Here is a 24,557-nt window from a genome sequence, read left to right as displayed (position 1 = left end):
AATAGATATCAAGGTGGAAATACATGGCATTGCCTATGAACTAACACATCTGGATAATTTAAAATAGGCGACCAAGAGGTCTGTAGTCAACTCTCAGGAGTCCATAGTCTTTTTGTCTCCCCCCCCTCCATTCCTCCGAGTCTCTCCCATGCTGTTGCTTCCATACCTCCTCTTGGAATGCTCACAAATTGGGCATTGAAGTCCTGATGATGTGTTAAGTCCTCAGGCTTGGCGTTTAAATGTTAGTGTATGTTCTGGCGTAAGTATCTGTATGTCTATATATGGATGCAGTTAACAATGTGTAGTTGTGTTTGTGTCTCTGTGTTTGTGTGAGCGTGCATGTGTGTGTGTGTGTGTGTAACAGAGAGGGATCAGGAGGCGGACAAGGCCTTGATCAGGTACAGTTTGTCTCCCTGCTCACTGGTGAAGATGGGGGCTTTTTTGTAGTGTTCAACAAGCTCTTCCATAGAGTTGAACTTGCGCTGTCCAATGCAGTAAAGGTTTTCCTTCAGCTGCACTTTGAAATGCTTGTTCTTGCTCTGCGCCTTCAGGGAGATGGAGAAGTCGTTTGGCTGTGAAAAGAAAAGGAAATGAGAGGTTATTATCAGTTGAGAGAGTTTCAAAGCGACTACAGGCAACCTGTCAAATCAGTGGTTGTTTCGTGAGCAGGTGCGGGCTACTGACCGATGACTCGCTGTCTCGGATGAGGAAGTCTCCCTCTGCGCCTCTCTGGTTTAGCGCCACCTCCGCCTGATGGCGCGTCACCTTCCCGTAGTACCACTCCTTCCCTGCGAAGCGCCCGCTGCCCGAAGGCGAGATGTAGTCACAGTCAGGAGTGGGCGGCCCAGCGAGCCCTGCTGTGGGTTTATGGGAGGTGGAGTCCAGCACAGTGACGTAGTTCTTGGGCACCAAGCCCAGCTGTCCGTCCGCTTTGCGGCACTTCCACCACTCCGGATCGTTCTCTGGCTTCTCCACGACCTCCATCACCTCGCCCTTCTCAAAGTTCAGCTCCTCATCGTTGCCCGAGCTGAAAGGGTAGAGTGCCTGAACCGTGTGCAGCACCCTGTTCCCGTTCGTGGTGCTGTTCACCACAGCCGCAAGCTTCTCTGTTAGCGATCCCGCCGGGTCACTGAGCCCACCCATTCCCCCTCCCCCTGCCGTCCCATCCACGTCCTCCGTCACATAGTTGGACGGAAACCAGCCCGATCGTCCGCTGTAGCTGCCGCGCCACCAGCCGTCACTGCACTTCTCCATCACCACCACCCGTGTGCCTTTCACCAGAGACAGCTCGTCCTCACGCTCGGCCGAGTAGCTGAACTTGACCAGGGCAGGCAGGTTGAGGTCGTACAGTCGCTCGCCATTGTCTGCATACATGTCTGTGTCGGAGTTGGACGCCGTGTCTCTCACCCCCCCCTTTCTGCTCTTTACCTTCCCAATTCCTACACAAAAATAAATCAAGGAAAAGTATAAGAGACAGATCATAATTATCATCATCTACACTGAAATTAAGTGCAGTTAATAAGATCAGAAACTCAATTACAAGGCACCTGACATTTTGAATTAGCATACAGACAGACCTTTAGGATTTAAAACTCATCATTTTACTAAAACACAAGTCCCTGGAATTCCAATTTTCACACCCTTCCACTGGTGTGGTACAAGTCTCGACAGAAAAACAAAAACCATACCATTTAAAAAAAAAAAAAAAAAAAAAAAAAAAAAACACACCTAAGAAAATTTAAGTGAGGAGGAAAAACAAAAATCCCAGACAAATACCAGGCAGCGATAATAAGCATTAGGGGTTGTGCTGAAATACAGGGAGGGTGGGTAAGCAGGGCTAAATATCATTCTTTTTCCACATTACAGTGCCCTAACCCCCCACAGTCCAAATCCAGATACATTCTTGAGACTTAGGCCTAGGTGCTGAGGAAACAAAAAATAATGGCTGAAAAAAAAAAAAAAAAAAAAAAAAAAGTTTATTCATCATCAAAATTAATTACCATCTACACTTGCCTTGAACTCTGAGGGTAAAAAGGTTCAGTCACATTTCATTGTGACTAATCACATTGCACTAATCACCTCGGCTGCCCTGACACCTGCGGCCTTGCTTGCACTGCAGCTGGATATCGTGCACTCAGTGGCACCATCTCTAAACTGAAGGGGGATTACCAGGCCCTTTGGCCTTTTCCTGGGTTACGGAGCCTGAGGCGGAGCTTTGGCAGGCCCGCGGTCATCGTCTTACTGGACAAGAATTTCCACTTGGCAGCCTGGTATGCTAACAGTTGTATGAAACATGTGTGGCTACCAGAGGACGCAGTGGTGAGATCACGCCTTCTTCCTACTTTCCAAGAGACCAGAAAGCAGCTCTAATACTCACGGCCAGATCTATCTATATTTTACTTTCTCCTGTAGAAGCAAGGAAAACAGCAGTTAACTATTTTGCTACTTCTTGCAAAACCAATATGACACAACTGTTATCATCACAAGCCTATGGTGTAACTGATGATGCAGGCAGACCAGACGGACACAGTGAGCAGAGCAAAGTAGTGATTCTATTTCTGATTACGTTTGCACAGCTATTGCTTCAATAATCAAAAGTCAGCGGGGTGAAATTATACATGAAGGCAGGGTGTAGTCCTCAGGACAGCACTGGGAGGAGGATGGTGTATGTGTGTGTATGTGCGTGTGTGTGTGTGTGCGTGTGTGTGTGCTTGTTTGTGTATGTGCGTGTTTGTTTTCTGGCGCGGAACATGACTAATGTGTCACAACGCCATACTGAATCTGTTTTACCACAGATAAATTGTTACTGAAAGATGTCCGTGACTCAAGGAGTGCAGACAAATTTCACGGTAGTGCTGAGAGTCCATCGTCAAATTGCTTCCAGGTAGACCCTGTTATTAGTCACACCACTGTACATAACTACAGACTCCAGACTGGGTGTTAAGAGCCAATGTCTGTAGGTGGAGGTTAGGTGTAGTTATGCCTCTGTGCAGCCTTAATAACTCAAGGGAGAACTGCCAAAAAGACACAAGAAAAACACGTCTATATATCTGTAAATCTATACATAAATTTTACATAAAGATGAAACAGTTAAATTTGAAAATAAAGCAAAACCTGGGTCACATCAGCACAAACATCTCACCCCTCTTTAATGTTTCAAATAATCCAAAAGTTACACAGAAAGAATCTAGATCCACAAGAGCTAAAATATCACATGTGCATGTTGGGGAAAAAAAAAACAAAAAAAAAAACATGTTCGTGCAGGTGCAAGCCCCAGGATATGTCTTGTGCACAGTTGGAAATGACCTAGTTAGCTCCAAACAAAGGTTACAGGTCAACCCTGCATAAATAAAGTATCTTTTAGCTCCAGCTGAGAATGGACACAACTGATAGATTACATTTTAATCGCACTGGCCAGGTAATGTGGCCCTTATCAGTTTCCCCGTCAGGGAATTTATTTGCTGCTTCCTGCTAGTCACACGAACACTTTGCATTAAAAAAGCACAGAGCCCAAGACCACTGCATTTGACTAGATGCTCAATCTAAATCAAGGCAATAAAAGGAAGTTGGGATTTGCCTGTACAGCTATAGGAAGATGATACTAGGAGAAGATAAGGGGGTGTTACTGAGGGCATCTGCTTCTCTAAGGACCCATCTGTCATGCTGTTGTAGGCTAATTGCTGAGAATTCACTTGTTTGGCCGAGTAGAAGAAGAACGGTGAGTATGTGCTTCCTTTTACAGCTTAGCAGAAGCTCTTATCAAGCATGGTGCTGCGCAGAGCAAGGCCAGTGTTTGCCGTGTTAGATATTCAACACACTCTCACTCCACTGATGTCAACTGACTTCAGCGAGCACTTCCTTGACATTCTGCCAAGTTTTTTTCTGCCAGGTTTGTGAGTTCAGTGACGCTGAGGGGACAATCCTTGAACCTTTAAATATGCTGACCTCTACAAGGCATGTCCGGTGGCATTCTGCTGCCGACCAGAGGCTGAATGTTTGACTGTAAACAAGAGGAGGAGATTTCTGGCATAAGGAGTGTAGTGTACCTGGAGTAATAGGTGCACAATGACACACCCTATATTAAAAACAAGTATGTAGAAAAGCTGAATACACTGAGCTATTCAACACGACGCAAGATCATACAACCATTCTTTAACCTGAAGAAATTCCATATAATTTAGATCTATTTGTAGAAACAGCTGGCTGAATTTAGTAAAATGTTTATAAAGTGATGTTTACATAAATAAAGCTAGGCTAAGCTTTGTCTTGAGACAAGTACAAAGAACAGTGGATTTGGTTTAAAAGCATTTTTGCAATGACTAAGCAGTCTGAGGTCAAGCACTTCAGACAGGACAAAGCTGTTGTGAGAGACGTCACTGGTTGTTATGAGACAGTCCATCTCGCCAGCAGCACACAGTAACGTCCAGACTTGCCACCTTTACCACAACGCGACCATGTGAGGACCAGCGGAATTAGATTAAACAGTAAGTAAGTAGTTTGTGCCCAAATTTGTGCCCAAATACTGGATCAGGAAAAGGGAGGTAACAGTAGTTGGTAGGAGACAAAAAACACCCCCAGCGGCTCCCCCAACTCCTACCTGGGGGAAGCACAATCGTCGCCTCATATGTGTTCATTCCACCTGAAGGTAACCCTAAATACTACCAACTGCATGAAAATTACATGAAAATATGCACATGTGGCAGCTCAGCGCTTCCTCCGAAACCCACAAACCATGCCACTTCTCGGCTGTAAGGGTTATGAGACAGGAAGAGAATTTAAAAAGTACGGCACACTGGAAATTTTTTTTCTCTCCACCGACGTCACATGCTTTTTCCTGTGCATTTCCTCAGAGAAGGATGCTGAAGTAGGAAATCGTCTCGCTTCAGATGGCAGTAAATCACTGCAAACAATGACAAGGACTTAAGACACATATGTTAAAATCCTCGGAGGGAAAAGTCTTCACTTTTTGTTTACAGATGAGGCGCAGCGGGAGGAGGAGAAGAAAGTGCTGGGGAGTTTGTTCGTCTACCAATGACAGACAGGAACTGGTTTTGTTTTTTAACTCTGGCCTCCCCGCGCTGGCTGGCTGTCCATTGTCTGCCAGGGCCCTTTCGACCCCTTGGCTTCCCTCCATTCCAGGGCTCTTCCTCTGTGGACGACAACACCCCGCGTCAGGCTGTCTGACAGTGCCTGAACATCCCCCAACTTGAACAGAGCGTGATCACTTGAACAAGTTCAGCAGCAGTGAAATGGCCTGCTAGCTGACTAAAGGAAAACCCCCAATATTTTCGAGCCAAGCACAACACGTCCCTCTCATATCCTAACTACAATTTTAACCAAGCTGCCTTAATTATGTGCATAACACGTCGCACGGTCATGTCACTGTAGTAACAGTGTAACTTTCAGTCTGACAACAACGTGCCACTCGTATTCATCAGACATGTGGCGCCATGCAGCAACCCTCAGCCATATGGTTTAGTATGAGAGACTTACACATTAAATGTAATGGCACCACATGTCTTCAGAAAGAGTGAGTCAAACAAACTAAAGGGAACGTACACAAAAGTAGGCTGGCGTATTCTTCAATGGGGATGGGTTGGGACTAAAGCGTCAACAACAAGCTGCTAACATGGCTGACTGATGGCTGCACAGGAAACGTGCACAACTCTTTCAACTTCAGCCATCTGAGTCATCCAAAGCAGCCATCAGTCTCTGTGAAGCAGCTCCATTTGGTTTTTACTGCTCTGGACAGTGCAGGGTTACTGTCAGAGGCTACGCCAACTAGAACCTGTCCTCATAGTAAAACAAACAGGTGGTTGTCTCAGTTCCAACAGTCTATCAATATGTGTGTGCATCACTGCAGCAACACTGGAATGATTTGCTGACTCTCTCGAGGTCCCGCTCCAACATTTCCAACCAATAAATGTTTTTTTGCTGACACTAATTTCACACTTTTTCAGTTGACCCATTTCTTTCTTAACCTCTATTCTGGTGATCCAAATTTAAAGCACATTTTTTCTGTGTACAAGTTTATATGGCTGGGATTCCCCTCGAATCAATAGCAAAATATTTCCATATCTCTGTTTTGATGCCTGTACTTTTGTGATAAAGCAGTGAAGCTGCACGTCATGGCGCTGATCTCATACTGTACAGCATACACCTAAAGTAATAATTATCTGTTGAAGCAGGTGCAAAAGTTATACTGAGAAATAATTTAAATTTTCAATAGTGATGCCGATACCACACCTGAGTTTCAGGTATCAGAACCAAAAGGACACTTTACTATAAGGAATATCAACATTTTTACCCCCAAAACATTTTTCCATGAACAAAAGTTCCAAAAATTTCTTAAATATTAGATGATGTTTTAACAAAAACGTCCACTTATTAACTTTTCCTAAATTAACAGCCCCAAAACTGAACAGAATATACAACAGGGACTAATAGATCAAAAAAACGTAAACAAAATTACAAAGGTGACCAGACAAGTGATGCAAGCTTCCTGTTGTTGACAGTCTTCAGTTTTCAGGTTCGATACCCAGCCCTAATCATGGCATGAAAAAAAATTACTTAAACAAACACGTTTTATTCTTCAAAGAAAGTTATTACTTTCAGAGAGCTACCAAAACCATTCAAATCTAATAGAGACCATTAGATAAGTCAATTAATCAATTAGTAACTATTTTGATGATCCTGGCAAGAATGACCATTTCCAGCTTGTCAATTGGGAAACCCATGGGACTCTGGGATCTTGTGTTGACCTTTTGTGATTTGTTGACATTTTGTAGACTGAGAAAAATATAAATTACGGTAATCAGTAATGAAAATAATCGTTTGCGGCCCTACAAACCATTCAAAACAATAGACAAGGGGAGCTGTGCAGTAGATGTTTCCACTGTTCTCGGCTACTAACGTGTTTACAGCGCTGGCTACAATTCAACAAGCCCAGACCACTGCTCACTTCCTCTTGAGCAATTCTTAACGGCGGAAGACGTAGGAAAGCAAAGATGTGTAGACAGAAAAGAGAAAACACCTTACGCCTAAGAGACATTGACAACTCTCCTACCAATCTCTTAATTATGATTATGTCTTATTGCTTTTCTGGTGAGGCAACACTGAGCAGTGGTTTGGAGAAAAGAAGCGGGAGATGGAAAAGAAGGAGCAAGTGACAGAGACTGCCAGAAAGTCCAACAGACAGACCCCGCACAATGATTCAGCTTCCTCCCAACTTCTCACTTCCTCTCTGGCCTGCACTCCTCCAAAGTTCTCGGAGAAATGTGGCTCAAATTAGAGTTTCCGCTCACTGGGGAGGCTGAGAAACAGGAAAACAGAGGGAGGAGATAGAGACTAACAGCTCTCCGTTTACACAAGCTAAAGGTTTGTTAGCTCATCTCTGTGTTTTTCTCACTATCTGGATCCTTTAGACTGCAAACAGGCCGGTCGGTGGATATACACACACAGACACACACAGACATACATACATACATACACACACAAACACCCACACACCCACACACACACACAAGTACAGAAGATAGAGAGAGACAGGAGATAACACTCAACAGTTACAAGGTGAGATTACAGCATGGGTGTGCGCCAGGGGCTTTTGAAAAAGTGTGTCAGTGTGGCTGTAAAGTATCCACAGCCCACAGAGCCGCCTGGGTAATGACATTCCTCTGATAACCGAGCGAGGTGCAGGAGATGGGAGCCCAGGTCCCATCAATCAGCAGAGACCCCTTCCTCCTCCCAGCACAATGACTACAGTGTTCTACATGAGCACCCCGCGTCCCTTCAACTGTAGCTCATGACTGGCGGTGGGGGGGACCCTCCCTGAATGAGTGAGCTCGCCCTGAGGGTAGCATAAAGGAAAACAGACTTTGGCTATGTCTTGAGATATTCCTACACAGGGTGGAGAGGGGGTCTTCTAGCATGATAATGTAATTCACTGAGTTGCAGCCCACTCACTAGGGCAAAATGCTAGAAAGAAATGAAGTAGGATTACTGTGTGTGTGTGTGTATGTGTTTAAAAGAAAGAGACGGGGAAGGATTGCTGAGTCAATTACAGGCTTCAGCTCAGCAGTAGGCTTTTCAAAAGCATATCCACCCAGTCTTTGCAGCCGCTCACACAGACACAGCCTCAAAAGCTGTTAAGACACCTTCTCCCCGTCTCTGCCAACACAACATGTTAGCACAAAAGTCAGTTTCCGCCAGCTCTAAATATGACACATCATTTGGCTAAACTAAAGCTGAAACCATCTAACGAAAAATCAGAGAAGGAAGAGGAAAAAAAACACACACACACACACAAAAAAAAAAACTGACAGCCGCTCCAGTACAGCCAGAGAGAGAAAAAAGAACCGCTCAAACTTCAGACAAAAGCTCTTTTCACCACTTGTAAAACAACACACAAGTCAGAACAACTTTAAGCCGCTGCAGAAGACAAGGAAAGTTAAAAACTCACGAAAGAAATGTTTGAATAGGTTAGCCATGTCCATTTTGGGCTCGCTGTCTCTCCCTCTCTCTGTCTCTTTCTCGGCCCCTGCTCTCTTCCCACTGCAGCTGTAGAGTTATTCCATTGGAACACCCAGAGAGCTGGGCGGACAGTGGAGCAGGGCGGCCCACTCCTTGACCATGTGGTCAGGCTTAGCCAATGAGAGTGCAGGACAGAGAGGCCTCCAGTCCAGCTCTAGAAGGCAGAATACAGAGGCCTCATGGAGAGGGAAAGAAGAAGGGAGGGGGCTTGAAGCTTAGATTGAGAGAGAGAGAGAGAGAGAGAGAGAGAGAGAGCGAGAGAGAGAGCGAGAAAGAAAAGAGATGAGAGAAGAGAGAAATAGGGAAAGTGTAGCAGCTATTTTAACAGAACTGTGTCAGATTGAAACTTGTAAGAGGGTAAGAAAAAACACTGTATAGGCATCTGTGCGGACACTGCAAAGGCTGAGTGAGTCAGTCAGTGAGTGCTCAGTGTCACATGACTGCAGTTGTTTGTAGAGACACACTCATAACTTTAAAACAAACCCAGGAAACATGAGTCCTCACACACAGCAATGCACAAGCGCGAAGCACAGCCATCTGCAGACAGATCATACACTCACACATTCTTTCAAACGATGACACCACTCCACACCCAGCAACAGACTTGTTTAAAAAAGAGAGAGATAGATTTTTCCTCCCACATAACATATGTCAGTGTGGTCTTCAGGCTGCTTCTCTCATTGCTCTCCTACATACTGTATATGTACAAGAAAAACATAACCACCCACAACCTCCCAGTTAAAATGCCCTAAATCTACTGATAGATCATAAACTACAACACGTGAAGGTGAAGTATTTACAAGCGTTCTATGATTGTATTAGTGTTTAACAAGGCTTGGTTTCGCCTTAACTCGTGTTTTACAGGATATGTGTGAGTGAGACCTGAGCCTGTGTGTCGGCGCTCGTGTGTCATTCATGCAGCTGTTCACCTGAGGTTATTTGATCAATGGACGTAGTGGCAGGTGGGAAGTTGTTGGGAGGCTCATGGCTGTGGAGCATGACCACACACGCTCCCACCCAACCACAAACACACACACACTCATACATGCATATACACCACACATAACGGACAGATACATAAACTTCCACACTTGAGGGCAAAACAGACCAAAAGTGGAGCAGGTAAACACTTTATATGCTTGAGTCAAGTGATAAATACAAGAAGTCTTGTGGAAATGAATATCAGTTTTATCAGAGACATGACTGAAAGCTGACATTAATGGGGAGAGTATAAAATCCATCAAGAGACCTCTTCCTGTTGCCTTTTCAGAGCATTTTAGCACAGAGATCTCTGACTGTCACCAGCTTCTTCTAACCACAACCCTAGCAGACACTTAAAAAAACAGCTAACAGGAAGACACAGTTCCCGTGTCCAACAGATAAGTGTTTTGCAAACACTGCAGTGTGTGATACAGTTATAAATTCATGAAACACTTCTGGTGAGAATGCCACACCCATTCTTTCAGGCCTTTGTGGATTGAAAAGCCACTTTGGGGCCCGGAGCTTCCTCGCAGAGGTCACCCTATGCAGGAGCTTGTTGTCATCACCACATCAAAGATGAGCAGAGGAGGTAAGGCTATCTCTTTTGTCAGTCTCACAAGTGTGGTTTGATGTTATGTTGTCGTCAAATGGGCCCATAAACAGAAGATGCTGGCCTCAGCTTTATAGTTCCGCCTCACAGTAAATTGGATAAAACTACAATGACTTGAAGAACTAGATTCATATCACAACTACAACAAACCCATTGCCATTACAAAACAAGTCATCACCATTTACTGTCAATATCTTGCAGGCCTGCTTTAGCCTGCTTTAAGTCTCCACAGTGGCAAATATTTGTGGACAAGCTTTAACCAAATCTAATGAATATCAGGGCCAAAAAAACATGGCTGAAGTATACAAGCAAACATATCTATCCCATCATGCTCTTAATTGAGGCAATGATGACCTTCAAAACACAGGTTGGAGATTACAGAATGAGAAGCATCAGAAACTAAAAACATCTTCACATTTTATACAAACACATAAGAGAAATGATCAAACAGTGAAATCATAGGCAAAAGGAATCTCTCCGGCTCTCTGGCTGTGATCCAGGATGGATGCCAGTGGTCAGCGAGTGCATCCCAAATTATCATGAATGTCTGTCATCAACAAGAATTAAGCTAAGACAAATGGTAACCTTGGCTTACATACACAGTTACGTTTGCCTTGCTCCTGGCAGCACAAAGCCCTTGGCAAATGGCAGTCCCCAGAAATATTACTGTTGTGTTGACAGGGGAGACAACACCTGTGGCCATATCAATTCTGGTTGATAAAAGAGGAGGAGGAAATCCTCTGTTGCGATTGCTTACACACAAACTGAAAGTGGAGATATTTTGATTTGTTAACACAAAACAAATTAGCTAGTTTCCTTAAGTGCTGCAGTTGTGAAGCAACAAGTATATTACTGCCTTACCTGAGCAAATGATTCAAGGTAAAATGGAAAAACTCACCTTACACGAGACACTAAACTATGGACACTTCCACCAGACACTAAACTTTCACTTCAAGTGCATGGGTTAAAAAAAAATATCTTACAGAATTTTAACCAATCAGACATAAGCCTGAGATCTCTTTCTGAGGAGGCTGTTACACAGTACATAATATACCACAACGATGTGGTTAAAAACAAATAAGAGGTAGAGCTGGCCTAGAAAGAAGGTGTCATACTACTTTGTTTCCGTTAACTAATAACCAACTGTGCATGAAACTCAGAGTAAGTCAGCCTCCAGACAAAAAGACGTTATGAGCGACTGAACATATCTAAATGTTTTGAGTACAAATATCTTTCACTGGAATCTTGTGAGCTTAATATATAAAAATAAGCAAGGACTTTTAACGTGAACATTGTTTCTGGCCAGTGATTAATAAACTGTCAAAAGTAGAATTCAACACCGACTTGTAAACTTGAAGAAACCATAACTAATTGTTTTACCAAGTGTGTCTTTGAGATTCTTGACAATAGAAGCTTTTCTGGCACTGTTTTTCCTCTCCACATAGTTGGATGGCACAAAGCCTGTTTTGTTGGTGGCATTTCGAACCCTCCACCAGGACTTGGAGTCGTCAAGGAGCCAGAGGCGCTCGTTTTTCTTGATGTCCAGCTCCTGGTCCTGCTGGGCCATGTAGTCAAACTTGGCGATGACAATCACCTCTTCCGTCATCTTGCACTAGGTACACTGGTGGAGAGAGAGAGAGAGAAGACGACAAAAAGACATCAGATAGGCTAGAATTAATATTTTACATTACGGACAATTTCAGGTGATTGAGCAGCATGAAGTTTGCTCCACACGATGAAATCTGGGCCAATGTTGGCCAGTGTGTAGCAGTAGCAGTGGTGATAAGGTTAGTTTCAATTTCTATCACCTAGAATGACAAAGACAACAGAATGGCACACTTTCTACTGTTGTAAAAAGATGCAGGGTTTCCCAGAGGAAACTAGTTAGTGTAGGTGGTTTTTCATGTTCTTTTGTAATAATGACAAGTCAGAAAGCATTTAATTACAGAAACAAAACTAAGATATTAATTAAACTATGGATTAAGACTATTTGGACTGTGTCTGCACACCCTTCATACACATTTTATTCTTCAGCTGTGCCATTTGCTCAAGACCCAATGATTAGGTAAGAGACACACCAAAAGCAAATTTAGAAACTGGGTTTGGAAATAGATAGCTGTACCTGTACTGCATCAAAGCTGAGAACTTCAAGGGCTGTGATACGTCTCTGTTGACCTAGAAACAGAAAACAGACAATGCAAAGGAATTAAGAGGATGTCTTAATGATACCCAGAATCTTGTATCTGTAGCATTTTTGTGTCTTCACTGTTAAACACAACCAAGCCACTGTCCATGATGTAATGTCCTAATAGTATGTTCATGCCAAGATATGGACAGTGTTATCCAAATATAATATGACTAGGCCAGAACTCTGACGAAATGCCAGCCTCTATTTCCACAGTTTAGTCTCTTCAGATATAATTCTCCCCCACCACCAATTGTATTCTTGAAATAACAGATATAAATGACTATTCTTTTCAGTCTTCAATATTGATGGTTGCCAGAGAGTATAGCGCTAATCTCTCAGTATCCACATTCTTCATAAATTTACAGAGGGGATGATTTCCTCTCAGCAGCAGTCCAACGATTGTCTATTGTGTTAGGCATCAAACATGAACCTGGGAGCCAGGAAAATGGCAAAGATTACTGTAACATGGAAGTAAAGAAAAGGGGCACTGTGCGTCAGCAGTGTGGCTACGTCAGGGAGTGAAACTGTAACTGAGCACTAATGATGTAGGATATTATTTTAAATTTAGCAATGACCTATAAATATACCCCAAGTGTGCAGCCTATACAAATGCTCTGATTATCTGAACTGCATTACAAGCATAACTCCACTGCTGCAGCTTTTCACAAGAACTTTCAAGTTCCCCAGGCTATCTAAAATAATGACTTGGAGGTACTGTGATCCACAAGCAAAATTTGTTCATGTTCAACAATGAGCACATTCACAACAACTGGTCTTATGACCCATCTAGCCATCAGCACAGTCAGGCTACGCTTAGGCTAATACTGCAGATACTTGGGTCAGCACTAAGGGAGTGAGGCACTACTGAAGCGGCTGCTTCGCTGCTCTGATGTCATAGGAGTGAATGGAGTTTCACCTTTCCCCCTCTGACTGACTTCAGGGACCACACACTGACCTCATTGATTGAGAGCTCTTGGTTTTTATTTGAAGCAGTGGTGTCTAGGTTTCAGCTGCAGCTGGCCTTGAGATAGGCCCAGAACCTGATCTTAGGCAAACATAAGGAGGATAGGGAGGCCAAGCTAACTTTTCAGCAGCACCAAAAGGAGAATAAGAGTAGAATAAACAATAAATAAGCATAAGCTTAGAGCTGGGAAGAAGCGTTTTCTAGAAGAAAATTAAGATGTTGATGAGATGGTTCGTCGTTTCATAAAACAAATGTACACAGTGGATGATAGTGCCACATCTCATATCCCCTATTTATGGATAAGACCATGACAAGTGTAGGGCCCTGAGCTAAAATGTGTAATGAAAAGACCCGCTGCATTTCATACAACAAGTTATAAGGAGAAGACACCTGTGGTCTGGGCTGTAATTCCCCATGTGGGGTGTTGTTCACTTAATTCACCAAAAAACATTACAGTGTATACCATGGCTTTATCTCATGGCATGTTATTGCCTGCTCCTTTTCCATCTCTAATTAAATTAATGAACACTAGGAGACATGTTAGGGAGCGGCACACAAAAACAAAGGGCTGATATACTCTCCTCGAAGCTGCCTCTTTCACCCAGACAAAGGCAACAATCTCTCTACTCCCTAGGCTGGACTGGATAACTGTCTGCCAAAGAGGCTGAGAAGTGTATATGTGCTCCGTCTCCATTTACAACATCCCTCCCTGACTATCTTTTTTCCCCCCGCTCTCTACTCTCCCTAAGAGTGCATGATAGAATCACCAGTGTAGTACTGTCCCTTTCCCAGCCATGTCCTGTTTTCAGAAAACAGACTGCATCCCAGTCTCACTTCTTTTAGCTGCCATCACCCCCCATGTCTAAGGTGGCTGAGCACCAAGTGCACATTAACACCGCAGTGACTTACGACGGTGCAGATGTGAGGGAGGATCAAAAAGTTAGGCGACAGATGCTCTGAGCTAATCGCGCAGCTGCAGACTGAGCCAAGGCCGCTCGCCACTCCAAAGCACTAAACACGAGGTCAGACAGGTCAAACTGCTCAAATGGTGTCACATTCACGTCCACTGTGGATCTCTGTTTACACTGCTGCCTGGCAGAATTAACAGGTAGCCCAATTCAACACCATTCCCACAGCGCACAATGGTCTTATTTAGAGCAGAGAGGGGCCTCTCCAGAATTGATGCAGTTGATGATTTGGTAATATTTTGTGGGAAATATTGTCACATATGTAATGATGTCATGTATCACTTCTTAAGAACCTATGACTTTTATAATGAGTGTCTGCTTATATAGATGTTTTGAAGAAATGACTAACTCTTCTAAAAATAGGCATACCAGACATAAAGGAAAAACAGGATCTGTAAGCACAAGCTTTGTGGTTGTCAACAAGGGCAACCAGACTGTATGGAATGGTAGACAGCTGGTCAAATCTGGTGGCCAGTGGTAACGGCAGGGTTTTCCCAGCTCACTGTGGCTACTACTAAAATCCATTTCTCCCTCGCAATATTTAAAACTGATCTGCTGACAGAAAAGCAACAAGAAGACTGTCGATTCTAAATATTTTGCTTTTAACTGAACAAAAATGAAGGAAATTTAAGGCAGCGGCTCCTGTAGCTGCTTCACAATAAAAGGTTTCCAGTAGTGCACCAACAGTCTAAAGCAGCAGCAGCAGAAGGTATTCCATTTGCATTAATACTGTTTCAACACCAGCTGATTTCATTACAGCTCCTATAACAGCAAATGAGTGGCCCTCCCACTGATCACTATGCTAGGGGAATTTAATAGAAACATATTTGTAAAGGGCTGCAACTAATACTTATTTTCACTATCAATTTAGTTTTGGAGTATACTTTATCAGATTAATCAATCAGTCGTTAGGTCTACCATCATATACCATCACAATTTATCAAAACTCAACATGAAATCTTCATATTTCTTGTTTTTCCTGATCAACAGTTCAAAACCAAAGCTGGAACTTTGCCTTGTAAACAATGAATTGATAAAAAACAATCAGATTTGCTTGCAATTAATTTTCTGCTGACCAAATAATCATTTGAGCCTAATATTATGTTTTATCTGCAAAAATGACTCCATACTAAAAACCCTTCAATTCACTGGTACCACAAGAGTGAGGTCTGTGTGTGAGAATGATAATATCATAAAACAGAATAGGTTCACAAATTGTGGGTGAGCATCTTTGTGTCATGCAAATATGTAGCACTGTAAACTACTAAATACCAAACTGATAAAGTGCATCCATCTTATCTACTGCATAGCAGCAGTTGTGGGGCAGTGACAGGTCAACCACTGTTACAATCAGTAACCCACTCATGTTCTCAAGAGCGTCAACACTGGTCACAACTGTTCCCCTCAGAAGAAAGCCACTAATCCTAATCTGGCACTGTTTTTTCTAGTTAGATTTTCAGAAAATACATTTATACTTGTTAATAGAATTTTGAGAGGCAGCACTGTAACTCTGTAGCCCACAAACCACAACAACTGCACATCAGTGGTGTAACAGAGATGCAGAGTGCAACTTTGTGAGTTCTTATTTTACTATGAAACAGTGACATAAATTCACCACATCCTGCAGTCTACAGCTGCTGCCACACACACACACACACACACACACACACACACACACACACACACACACACACACACACACACACACACACACACACACACACAGATCTAGTCAAAGAGCACACCCAGTGGCCCATCTGGTAATGCAATATACAGGGACGCTATACTTGAGATATGCAAGAGAAGTAAAGAGTTGGAATAGTATGCGTTTTCAGCCAGGATTCTTGTGAATGGTCGTGACTTTATTTACCAGACTGACATGAGAGGTTCTTGGTAAGAATGAAGTCACAACAACTGGATACTATATAATCTAAACAAGCCTAAGAGAACTATTGTGGATCCTTGTCTCTCTTCACTGTGAGAGCAAATAATGTACCACTGCTCGGCAGGATTGCTGAGGCACTGAGACAGCAACAGCATGAGCTCACAGAGGCAGACAGAGTAACCTAATCCCTGTGACAGCCTTCTAAAATCACAGGGCTCTGCTGCCTTCTGGAATGTGCTCTGTATGCTCACTGCTCACTCAGCCCCTCTGGCACGGCTGCACTTCCTCCAACTTACACCAAAACTTACATTTTAGCCACAGGGCAGGTCTACTTCACAAATGGACAGTGCAGGACAACGACGGACTGATGAATACACGCTTGTGCTCTTTTTTTTTTTCCACATCGAACCACGGCAACTAATACCCATGAGACTGCATCTCATCCCAGCTGTCCTACATTCTCCCAAAACAAAACAGCAGCATAGCAGCAAAGGGTCATGGGAGACTTGGCAGGCCAGCTGTGAGACAGGAAGTGTGGACACAAGGGTGACCGGATGATGGGAAAGTGATGCAATCTGACAGAGTGCAGGCTTGACCCCTGAGTTCAGATGAGTTTGGATAACTTATCTTTGCATTGATACATGTATCTCATTTAAGAGATGAGAGTTCAAGTCCAGGAGCAGTTTAAACTTTAACACCAGTGGTGCTGGGAGGACAGATGCTTTTCTACATTAGAAAACTATATTGTTCCTGTATCATATTAAAATTTAATTAAGGACAGTGGAGCCTCCAGTGTTTTGGGCTCACCATATAGTCTCATGACTGTGTGAAAGCAGTTGGTTATCCACCCCTCGGGATCACCCTCAGCAGTTGGGAATGGCCTAAAATAGATCATGGCTCATGTCCTTTGAGAACTGCCAGAGATTTTCTCTCATAGCAACAACCAACACCAAAAAGTTTCAAGCTTTCTTTAAGGCCAACTTCACATCAAAAGGCTCACTCTACACTCAAAACAAATCTGTGAGAAGCGTACACAAATGTCACCGTTTGAAATATGTTGCATAGCAATTTAGACACAAGATGCAAAGGCTCTAGCCAGGCCACTCTAACATACTATACAGATAAATTATTTTAAAAAGACATTTATGAAGCAAAGGGAAATCTCATCCAAAAAATATGTATAACCTAATGCCTCCTTTGTAGTTCTAGAGCTAAGCGTGCTCAACTTTAATCACAGACTATTCCTTATAAAAATCTTTAGGATTGAGTTTAACAAATTTAGTAGTGCGGTAGATTTGAGCATCCACACACATAAGAGGATGTACTAAATATAAGCAATAATTAAACACTGACCACCATATAGATAAGGTAAATAAACAAAAAATAACTTAAACGGTTTCCACTTCCCCATTTTCACTTCTCACTGTATTGTGGTTGCATATTCCCCAATTCACAAGCCTCAGGCCCAATGTTACTGTCGAGCTCAGAGAGAGATAGCATTGGCAAACTGACTAGCCATTTTTGCGGTTGGAAAAGAGAGTGAGATGCCTCACAACATGAAGCAGCTGATCAAAATCCAATTTTAGCAAAATGTCTGTGGACTTACAAATGTCGAATGCAGTCATCCAAAAGTCCTTTTCTCTGTAGAATAAACAAAGTTTTGACTTTATAACATGCTAAAGCAGGCCCCCAGCATTTGCTATGCATTAGCAGTATCAAATAAAACATTAATAGTATGTAATGGTGTAGTGGGACATACTAATATTTTGGAATGGTGATACCAATTCAACATGAAGGGATGACACATCACACAGACATGAGACAGAAGTAGTGGCTTTCACAGGATCTGTCATGTGGGTGCTTGCTGAAAAAAAAACAACAAGATTATCACAATAAAATAAATGAGTGATCTATATCAGCCCCGAAAAGCCTGATCAAAGCAAACCTTATCAAATACCACCGCAAATCACACAACCAATGTGATGTAGGAAGCCTTCAATGCTGTAGAACAGCATAAATACAGATACAGACTAACTCATTAAACTCATTATTATCGTTAATCATTTACAGTAAATGGTCTACAACTGGCTTGAGCACCTTCCAGAATGAAAATACTTACATTCTCTCTGTAAGCAGATACCCACCAGAACATAATACCTTTGTGTAAGAAAGGATCTATTTCCTCAGACCCCACCTATATCAGTAGAGCCAACACATCCGCATCCACACCCTGCTGTTGCCAGTTGTTGTTGTTCTGGGTGGCCTATTTGCTTATAGCAACCAAGTCCAACGATGGCCACATGCAAGCAATCGGGGATCAAGGCAACAGTAAAATTAACCTTCAGGTTACATCACCAAGTCTGAGAGCTCCAGGGGCTTTCCCAATGACTAATCCAAGTTTACAAAGCAGAAGGATTCCTAACATCAAATACTACAGTATGATAAAGCTGTTTGTGGTTTGGTCTTGCATGCTGTCAGGCTACTTAAAACTATTAGTAGCATTAAGAAGTCAGTAAAACAAATGATGCGCAGTGTTATGTAGCTGCATACCTCGTTGCAACTGCAGCCTTCTGGAAAAAGCTATTGTTACAGTCAAAATAGCAGATCATTTGTAAACCACAAGATAATAATCCCAGACAGTCTGTGTCAGAGAGATGAAATGAATACACTGGCTTCCTCTTAGTCTTCGTACATCCTGGCAAATGTGAGCCCTAGGGTGCTGTCACAATAGGACTAAACAAGCCACTTGGGACATTAGCCTGGGAGAGCCACGTGTTGGAACGTGTATGTGCATCTTGAGAGCAGGACGCATTCCAGATTGCATGGTGATGCCACAAAAATCTGGGGTCTGCAAGATGTTTGATAGGAGAGAGACAAGAAAGAAAACATTTTCCACAGAAGCCCTCACCTCTGTGAGGCCTGAGTGGGACAGCCTACACACATTTCAAACACTGGGAGGACTGTTCTTCATGACACTGGGAGTTCTTTTACAATATTGTATTGAGAGTACAATGTATGTTCTCCTGCCATTTTGCTTAGAAAATTTTCAACTTCGGCACTTCTGAGTGATAATGTCAAACAAGAAACTGGCAGCAATAATGCATGTTGTTAACCCCTCCAAAGGATATACCCTGGGACACTGAGATGAATGAGTTAGAGGCTTCACAAAGACTAAACCAATTTTTACCATGTTTGCAGTTTTCTAAAAATAAATAAAAGCTGTGCTATCAAAGTAATTTGAAAGACACTATAATAAGATAAAGAAAATCTACACATATTGGTTTTAAGATTCAATTTGGTATTGATTTTGAAACTGACAGCTAGTTCTGTTGGGCAGACAGTGTACGGCTTGAGGTTAATTTTAGCCCAGAACTGTTTGATCCTGAGTTTTTCCCAGATTGGTTGTCATCTGATGCACAGTTTGAGGGGCGTCATGACACCTGATTAGCTACCTGACCGAACAGCGATCTGGCTTTCAGATGATCAGCTGGATTTCTGGTATGTCAAAAATTTTGGTCAGCTGTCTTGCAGTCGGAGCGGTTACACAGTCCAATTTTCCACATGGGTGCTATCAAAAAAACATTATGAACTGCAGTGAATTTATTTTTAAATGTTGTGGCTAAAACTGTAGTCTTCGCTGAGAATGCTGTCATATAAAACTTATCTTCACTGAATAACAGACACCATATTGTCTGCGTCTTCCAGTCTGCTGCCCCATTTTTCTTTTTTCCTTCTTACTTTCCATTCAAAGAAGAACTGTACAAAGTAATCCTGCCTTTCTCTCTTTTGTCAACATTGTTGAGGACACAACTGTCTTAAACTTTACTGGAACAGAACCATCAATGAACAAAACCGACTGGTTTACGTTCAGTGTGAGCAGCCACATTATTGCCGATCAATAGTGTGCGCAGGTTCTGAGCATGCAGAAAGGCCAGTTCAAACGTGCAGTGTGCCTTAACACGACATACAAGACTAATATCATGTCAAGCTTTAGACTTCTGGAATTCTGTTTCCCAAAATAGAAGGTTCAGATGATATAAACCCATAAATGTACAACATAACTAAGATTATCTTAGTTTTAAAATGCCATTGGTAAACAGGACCCAGGTCCTTTTGTTATATTGTACAGTCCAAATTATTAAGCAAAAATTATTCTTTAGATATTTTATTTAGAATATTTCCTCGTAATAGAGCTATATGTAGGTTTGAATGGTTCTTCACATGTGACCACCAATGTTGATGACAGCACCACACACTCAAAGCCATGCTTAGATGTTTTTCCTTATAGGATTGCTTGTCATACAGTTTCCATTAAAAATCAGCCTATGAGCCAAAAGCCACCCAAGGACCACCAATTTCATGATGCTATTTCAGCTACTGTAAGAACATTCCTTTTATTTTCAATTGGTGTGATTGGGGCCAACAATGTGGTAGAGTGAAGTAGACCTATAGGCTACACCTTCTGTTGGTTCAACAAATTCACACAAAATATCTAGAAGTGGGCCGACTAAATATAGCTTCAGTGAATCACAGAGAAAATGCAACCGTGCTTCAAAAGTCTACTTTCATCAAGAAACAAATTAGCATTTCTAGAAACACATTTTGACAATATTGCTTTTTTAGTCATGGATACGCAACAACTTCTCTCATCACAACGACAGCTGCGGTTTCAAGTGCACAGATCCTCTTTTTCTCTCTGCCAAAACCACTGAATGAAATCCCCAACTCATAATGAGTTAATAAAGAAAAACACCACTGAAACTGCACACTTCTTTTCTCCTACACAGGAAAGTCAAATCACTTACTCCAACAGAGAAATGTTACAAAATATCTTGACCACACATGGCCTGAACTGAAACATTTTACAGAAGTAGGGAGGAATATCATCACACCATTAACTGTGCAGTGTGATTAGCTTTTGCATGCATCAACAATTAAACAGAGCTCCCTTGTTGCTTCTGCTCTTTTTGCCTTGACAAAAGGCTAAGTTCCTTGTCCAATAGGTGAAATAAGTTAAGATTTAGAAAGTACCATTGTCACTGACTGTAAAATATGCCTAACACATGGGCAATCAAAAGAAAATGTGACAGACAGAAAAAGAAAACACTCATGAAAGAAATTGAGGAAATGGAAAAGAGCTTGAGCAATAATTGAGATGAGGGAGATAACAAGAGAGAAGAGACAAAAAAAAAAATTCCCCTCGTTTCTCAAGGTTTCATTAGAAACCTAAAGTCACTTAATAGAGTAGATTCCTGAGCTTGTCATTTGAGCAGGAAAATTTTCAGCCACATTAGTTTTTTGGCTATCATGAAAATGCACAGTTGGTATTTTCCTTTAGGCTGTGGGGACAGATTTGGCTGCTGGAGGCCACTGGTAGCTGTAGCCAGGCAATGTCTTCTACAAAAGGAGCCCATCACTGCATATTCATAAGATTTTACTGCCATAACAGTCAAACAAGGTTGCTATTAGAGGCTATCTGAGTAAACAGGAGCTATGAAAAGGACACAGATGAATTAATAGGGCCACATCACTGCAATATCAACATGCATTGCTGAGTAGTGAAAGCTTCACCTAAGGGGGAATCCTCAATCCTGAACGTGAGCTTGTCACCTGGAAGCAAATAGCCACAAATTTTATCCATAGGTCTCCTAATGGCCATTTTCACGCCTTACATATTGGGCTTGACGCTCAAGAGAAATGTAATATTAACGTTCAGGCAAATCCTGCTGATAAGCAGGTTTCCACCATCTCCCTCTCTAGAAACTGTGGCTACCCTCCCTCTGACTCCCACTGAGAACAGAGCCACAGCAAACCAAATGTCTCTCTCCCCCTCTCACCTCCCTGAAACCTTAATGAGAGACTGTGAAGAGGTCTGTCAGTGTGACAATAATTACAGAAACTGTACTATTCAGCAACTGCAAAAGACCCCCTTGGCCATTTGGGAAGACACACATGCTACACTCTTAAAAATCAGTCAGCTCTAACTGACCACATATCTTTAATTTAATGACAGTGAGATAACATACTCAAGTCATATTAATCTGGTAAATGTTTCAAGTTTTGTAAAAAGGTCACACAAACATAAGCCAACAATTATACAGCTTTATCGCCCATTGTGCTACTGATGCATGACATTTAGTCTGCCTTTGGTTGTGTAAGGTAGAAAACACATTGGGAGATAAACAGAGGGAGCAATTATCTAAAACCTCTCCCAAAAAACCGAAATGATTTCACTTGCACAGTACATGTGCCTACCCATTACTGGTTTCCTGAGGTAGGTCAAAGTACACACACTTTCCTACTAGTATGCAGTTGTTCGCTTCTCTATTTCAGTTAGAGCTAAAATTATTAGTTGATTGACAGAAAATAAAAGCCAAAACAGTTTTGGTAACTGATTATTTGATTTAGTCATTTATCAAGTAAAAAACACACCAGTCATTCCCTGGAGCCATCTTACCTCCTCTTGCTGTTTTATATCATCATAAACAGAATATCTTTGGGTTTGGTAATGTCGATCGGGCAAAATAAGATATATGAAGATGATCACCTTTTATAGACTAAATGATTACTAAATTAATTGTAAAATATAACTCACAGATAGATCAATAATGAAAACGCTCCCTAATGCCGATTCATCAACAAAAGGCCACATTAGTGTGCAAACAGGAGGTGATAACCTGACTACAATTACCATTTATGGCCTTTTAACACAAGTACAGGGATTCATAAGTTAATGATAGGGGATACCTACATCGTGTCTAACCAGTGCACAACACCCAGTAACTTAAACTTGAGCTTTAGTTACATTAAAATAAACACACACAAACACACACACATCAGAAAATACAAGAAGACAGTGAATGCAGTAAATTAGAAGATGCTCTTTGCGTTGTAAACCGTTTACTATAGAAGCCATTAAGGCGTTCTCTCCATTTTCAACCTCAGAAATAAAAGCGTTAACGTGGTGCACTGTTCAAAATGAAGTGTAGCCACATTAAAGGATGTGCAGCAGTTTTATTTGAGCTTTTCTCTTGTAACTTAAGCTTGACAGCGTGTCACGCTACCTAACTCGGCTAACATTAACCTGGCTAAGAAAATGGACAAAAATGCTTTTAACGGTTACAGATATCTCGCTTACAGCCGCATTTACGGTTAGCCAACTGAGTAACAGTATGTTGGCCATGTTGGCAAGGAGACAGACTGGTTTTGTCTTGGTTCACAGTTAGCTGTTAGCCGACGTGAGTTTTAACATTACTCGGTGAATTCAAGGATAGCAGGCGCTAGCCTGTAGCTCTCGTGAGAGACGTTAGTGCTGTAGCCTGGATCAGATAGCTTCACCGTCTGTGGCAGCTCAGATTCATACCCCGTTCAGTCATACCATGTCTTACCTGATTCCTGATGGCCACCTTTTCTTATTTCCTTTTGGAAATGTTTAATGTGTAGAGGCGTCACACAAACTGAGACTTAACGTACACAAATGATATCTAGACTCCTACCTAAGCAGCCAGTGATTTTTTCCACTCCAACAAGCTAGCCTAGCTGATGAGACGCTGTGCCCCGTTGGAATAGCATTTCTATATCAAAGCATGTCATTGCTCAGCAGCATAGCTAGGCTAGCTAGCAGCAGCAGCTACACAAGCTGTTCAGACTCCAGGTCCCTCCCGCTCGCAGTCGATTGGCTGTAGATGAATCGGCTCTCTTTTGATTGGATAGTGGCACCGTCAGTCAATCACACTGCAGCTGCTGATGTTTTGCATTCCCATAAGCATCCATCATGTTTTTCGCCTTGTGAATCTGAAGAGCGTACCAAAAGAAACGTGTATATGAAGAAAGAGATAAGAGAGATATGTATTATTATTTACTGTTCATTTTATACTTATGTATTACTTATTGATTTATTTGTCTCAGAATCAGCTGTCCAAAATCAAAGTTGCACTCGAAGCCTCTTAAGCACTGAGTGGGACTTCAGCAAAGGCCTCATCCTGTGTAATTTTTGTAAAACTGATATTTTTACATTATTTTACATCATATGTAACTTTATTCTTAATGGAAAGACATATAAAGAAAAGGTTTAACGTATAAACTTGATGCAAATCAGATAAAAAACACATGAGAATTTAAGTCAAAAAAGAATTCCCAAATTTCACCTCCTTGGCCTTATTCAGCTGTCAAATCATACTGAAATTGTGACGAAGTGACTCTATATATAGAATACATGAAAGATCTGTTAATCTGGTGTTCATGAGCATTTCTATCTGTCATCTGCACCATGCAAAACACACACACACACACACACACACACACACACGAATGTGCATACAATAACTCATCATCAAATTCCATTCAAGCGCCTCCTGGGAAATGATGGTACTTCTAATAAACATGTCAGTGGTGAAGAGAGTTGCAGAGTAGTTTGGATGGTTGTGTGA

General features: G+C 42.0%; 1 protein-coding gene across 2 annotated transcripts; it reads right to left on the bottom strand.

Moving 5' to 3' along the window:
- On the bottom strand, nucleotides 1-23,630 carry nck1 (NCK adaptor protein 1). 2 transcript variants are annotated; one of them, XM_022744235.1, is made up of 5 exons: nucleotides 23,517-23,630; nucleotides 12,246-12,298; nucleotides 11,504-11,744; nucleotides 685-1,439; nucleotides 1-572 (listed from the first exon to the last, which is right to left on the bottom strand). In XM_022744235.1, the coding sequence occupies exons 3-5, from the start codon at nucleotides 11,727-11,729 to the stop codon at nucleotides 372-374; spliced, it is 1,182 nt and encodes a 393-aa protein (XP_022599956.1). In that variant the 5' UTR covers nucleotides 11,730-11,744; nucleotides 12,246-12,298; nucleotides 23,517-23,630; the 3' UTR covers nucleotides 1-371. The 2 variants fall into 2 exon arrangements, with proteins under 2 accessions (XP_022599956.1, XP_022599955.1); XM_022744234.1 differs by lacking the exons at nucleotides 11,504-11,744; nucleotides 12,246-12,298; nucleotides 23,517-23,630 and adding an exon at nucleotides 8,462-8,536.
- Between the last annotated feature and the right edge of the window lie 927 nt (nucleotides 23,631-24,557).

Source organism: Seriola dumerili, unplaced genomic scaffold (assembly GCF_002260705.1).
Source record: "Seriola dumerili isolate Sdu_G_001 unplaced genomic scaffold, Sdu_1.0 BDQW01000079.1, whole genome shotgun sequence".
NCBI lineage: Eukaryota > Metazoa > Chordata > Actinopteri > Carangiformes > Carangidae > Seriola > Seriola dumerili.
Note: the sequence above shows the minus strand (reverse complement) of the source record. Positions and strands in the feature narration are given on the sequence as shown.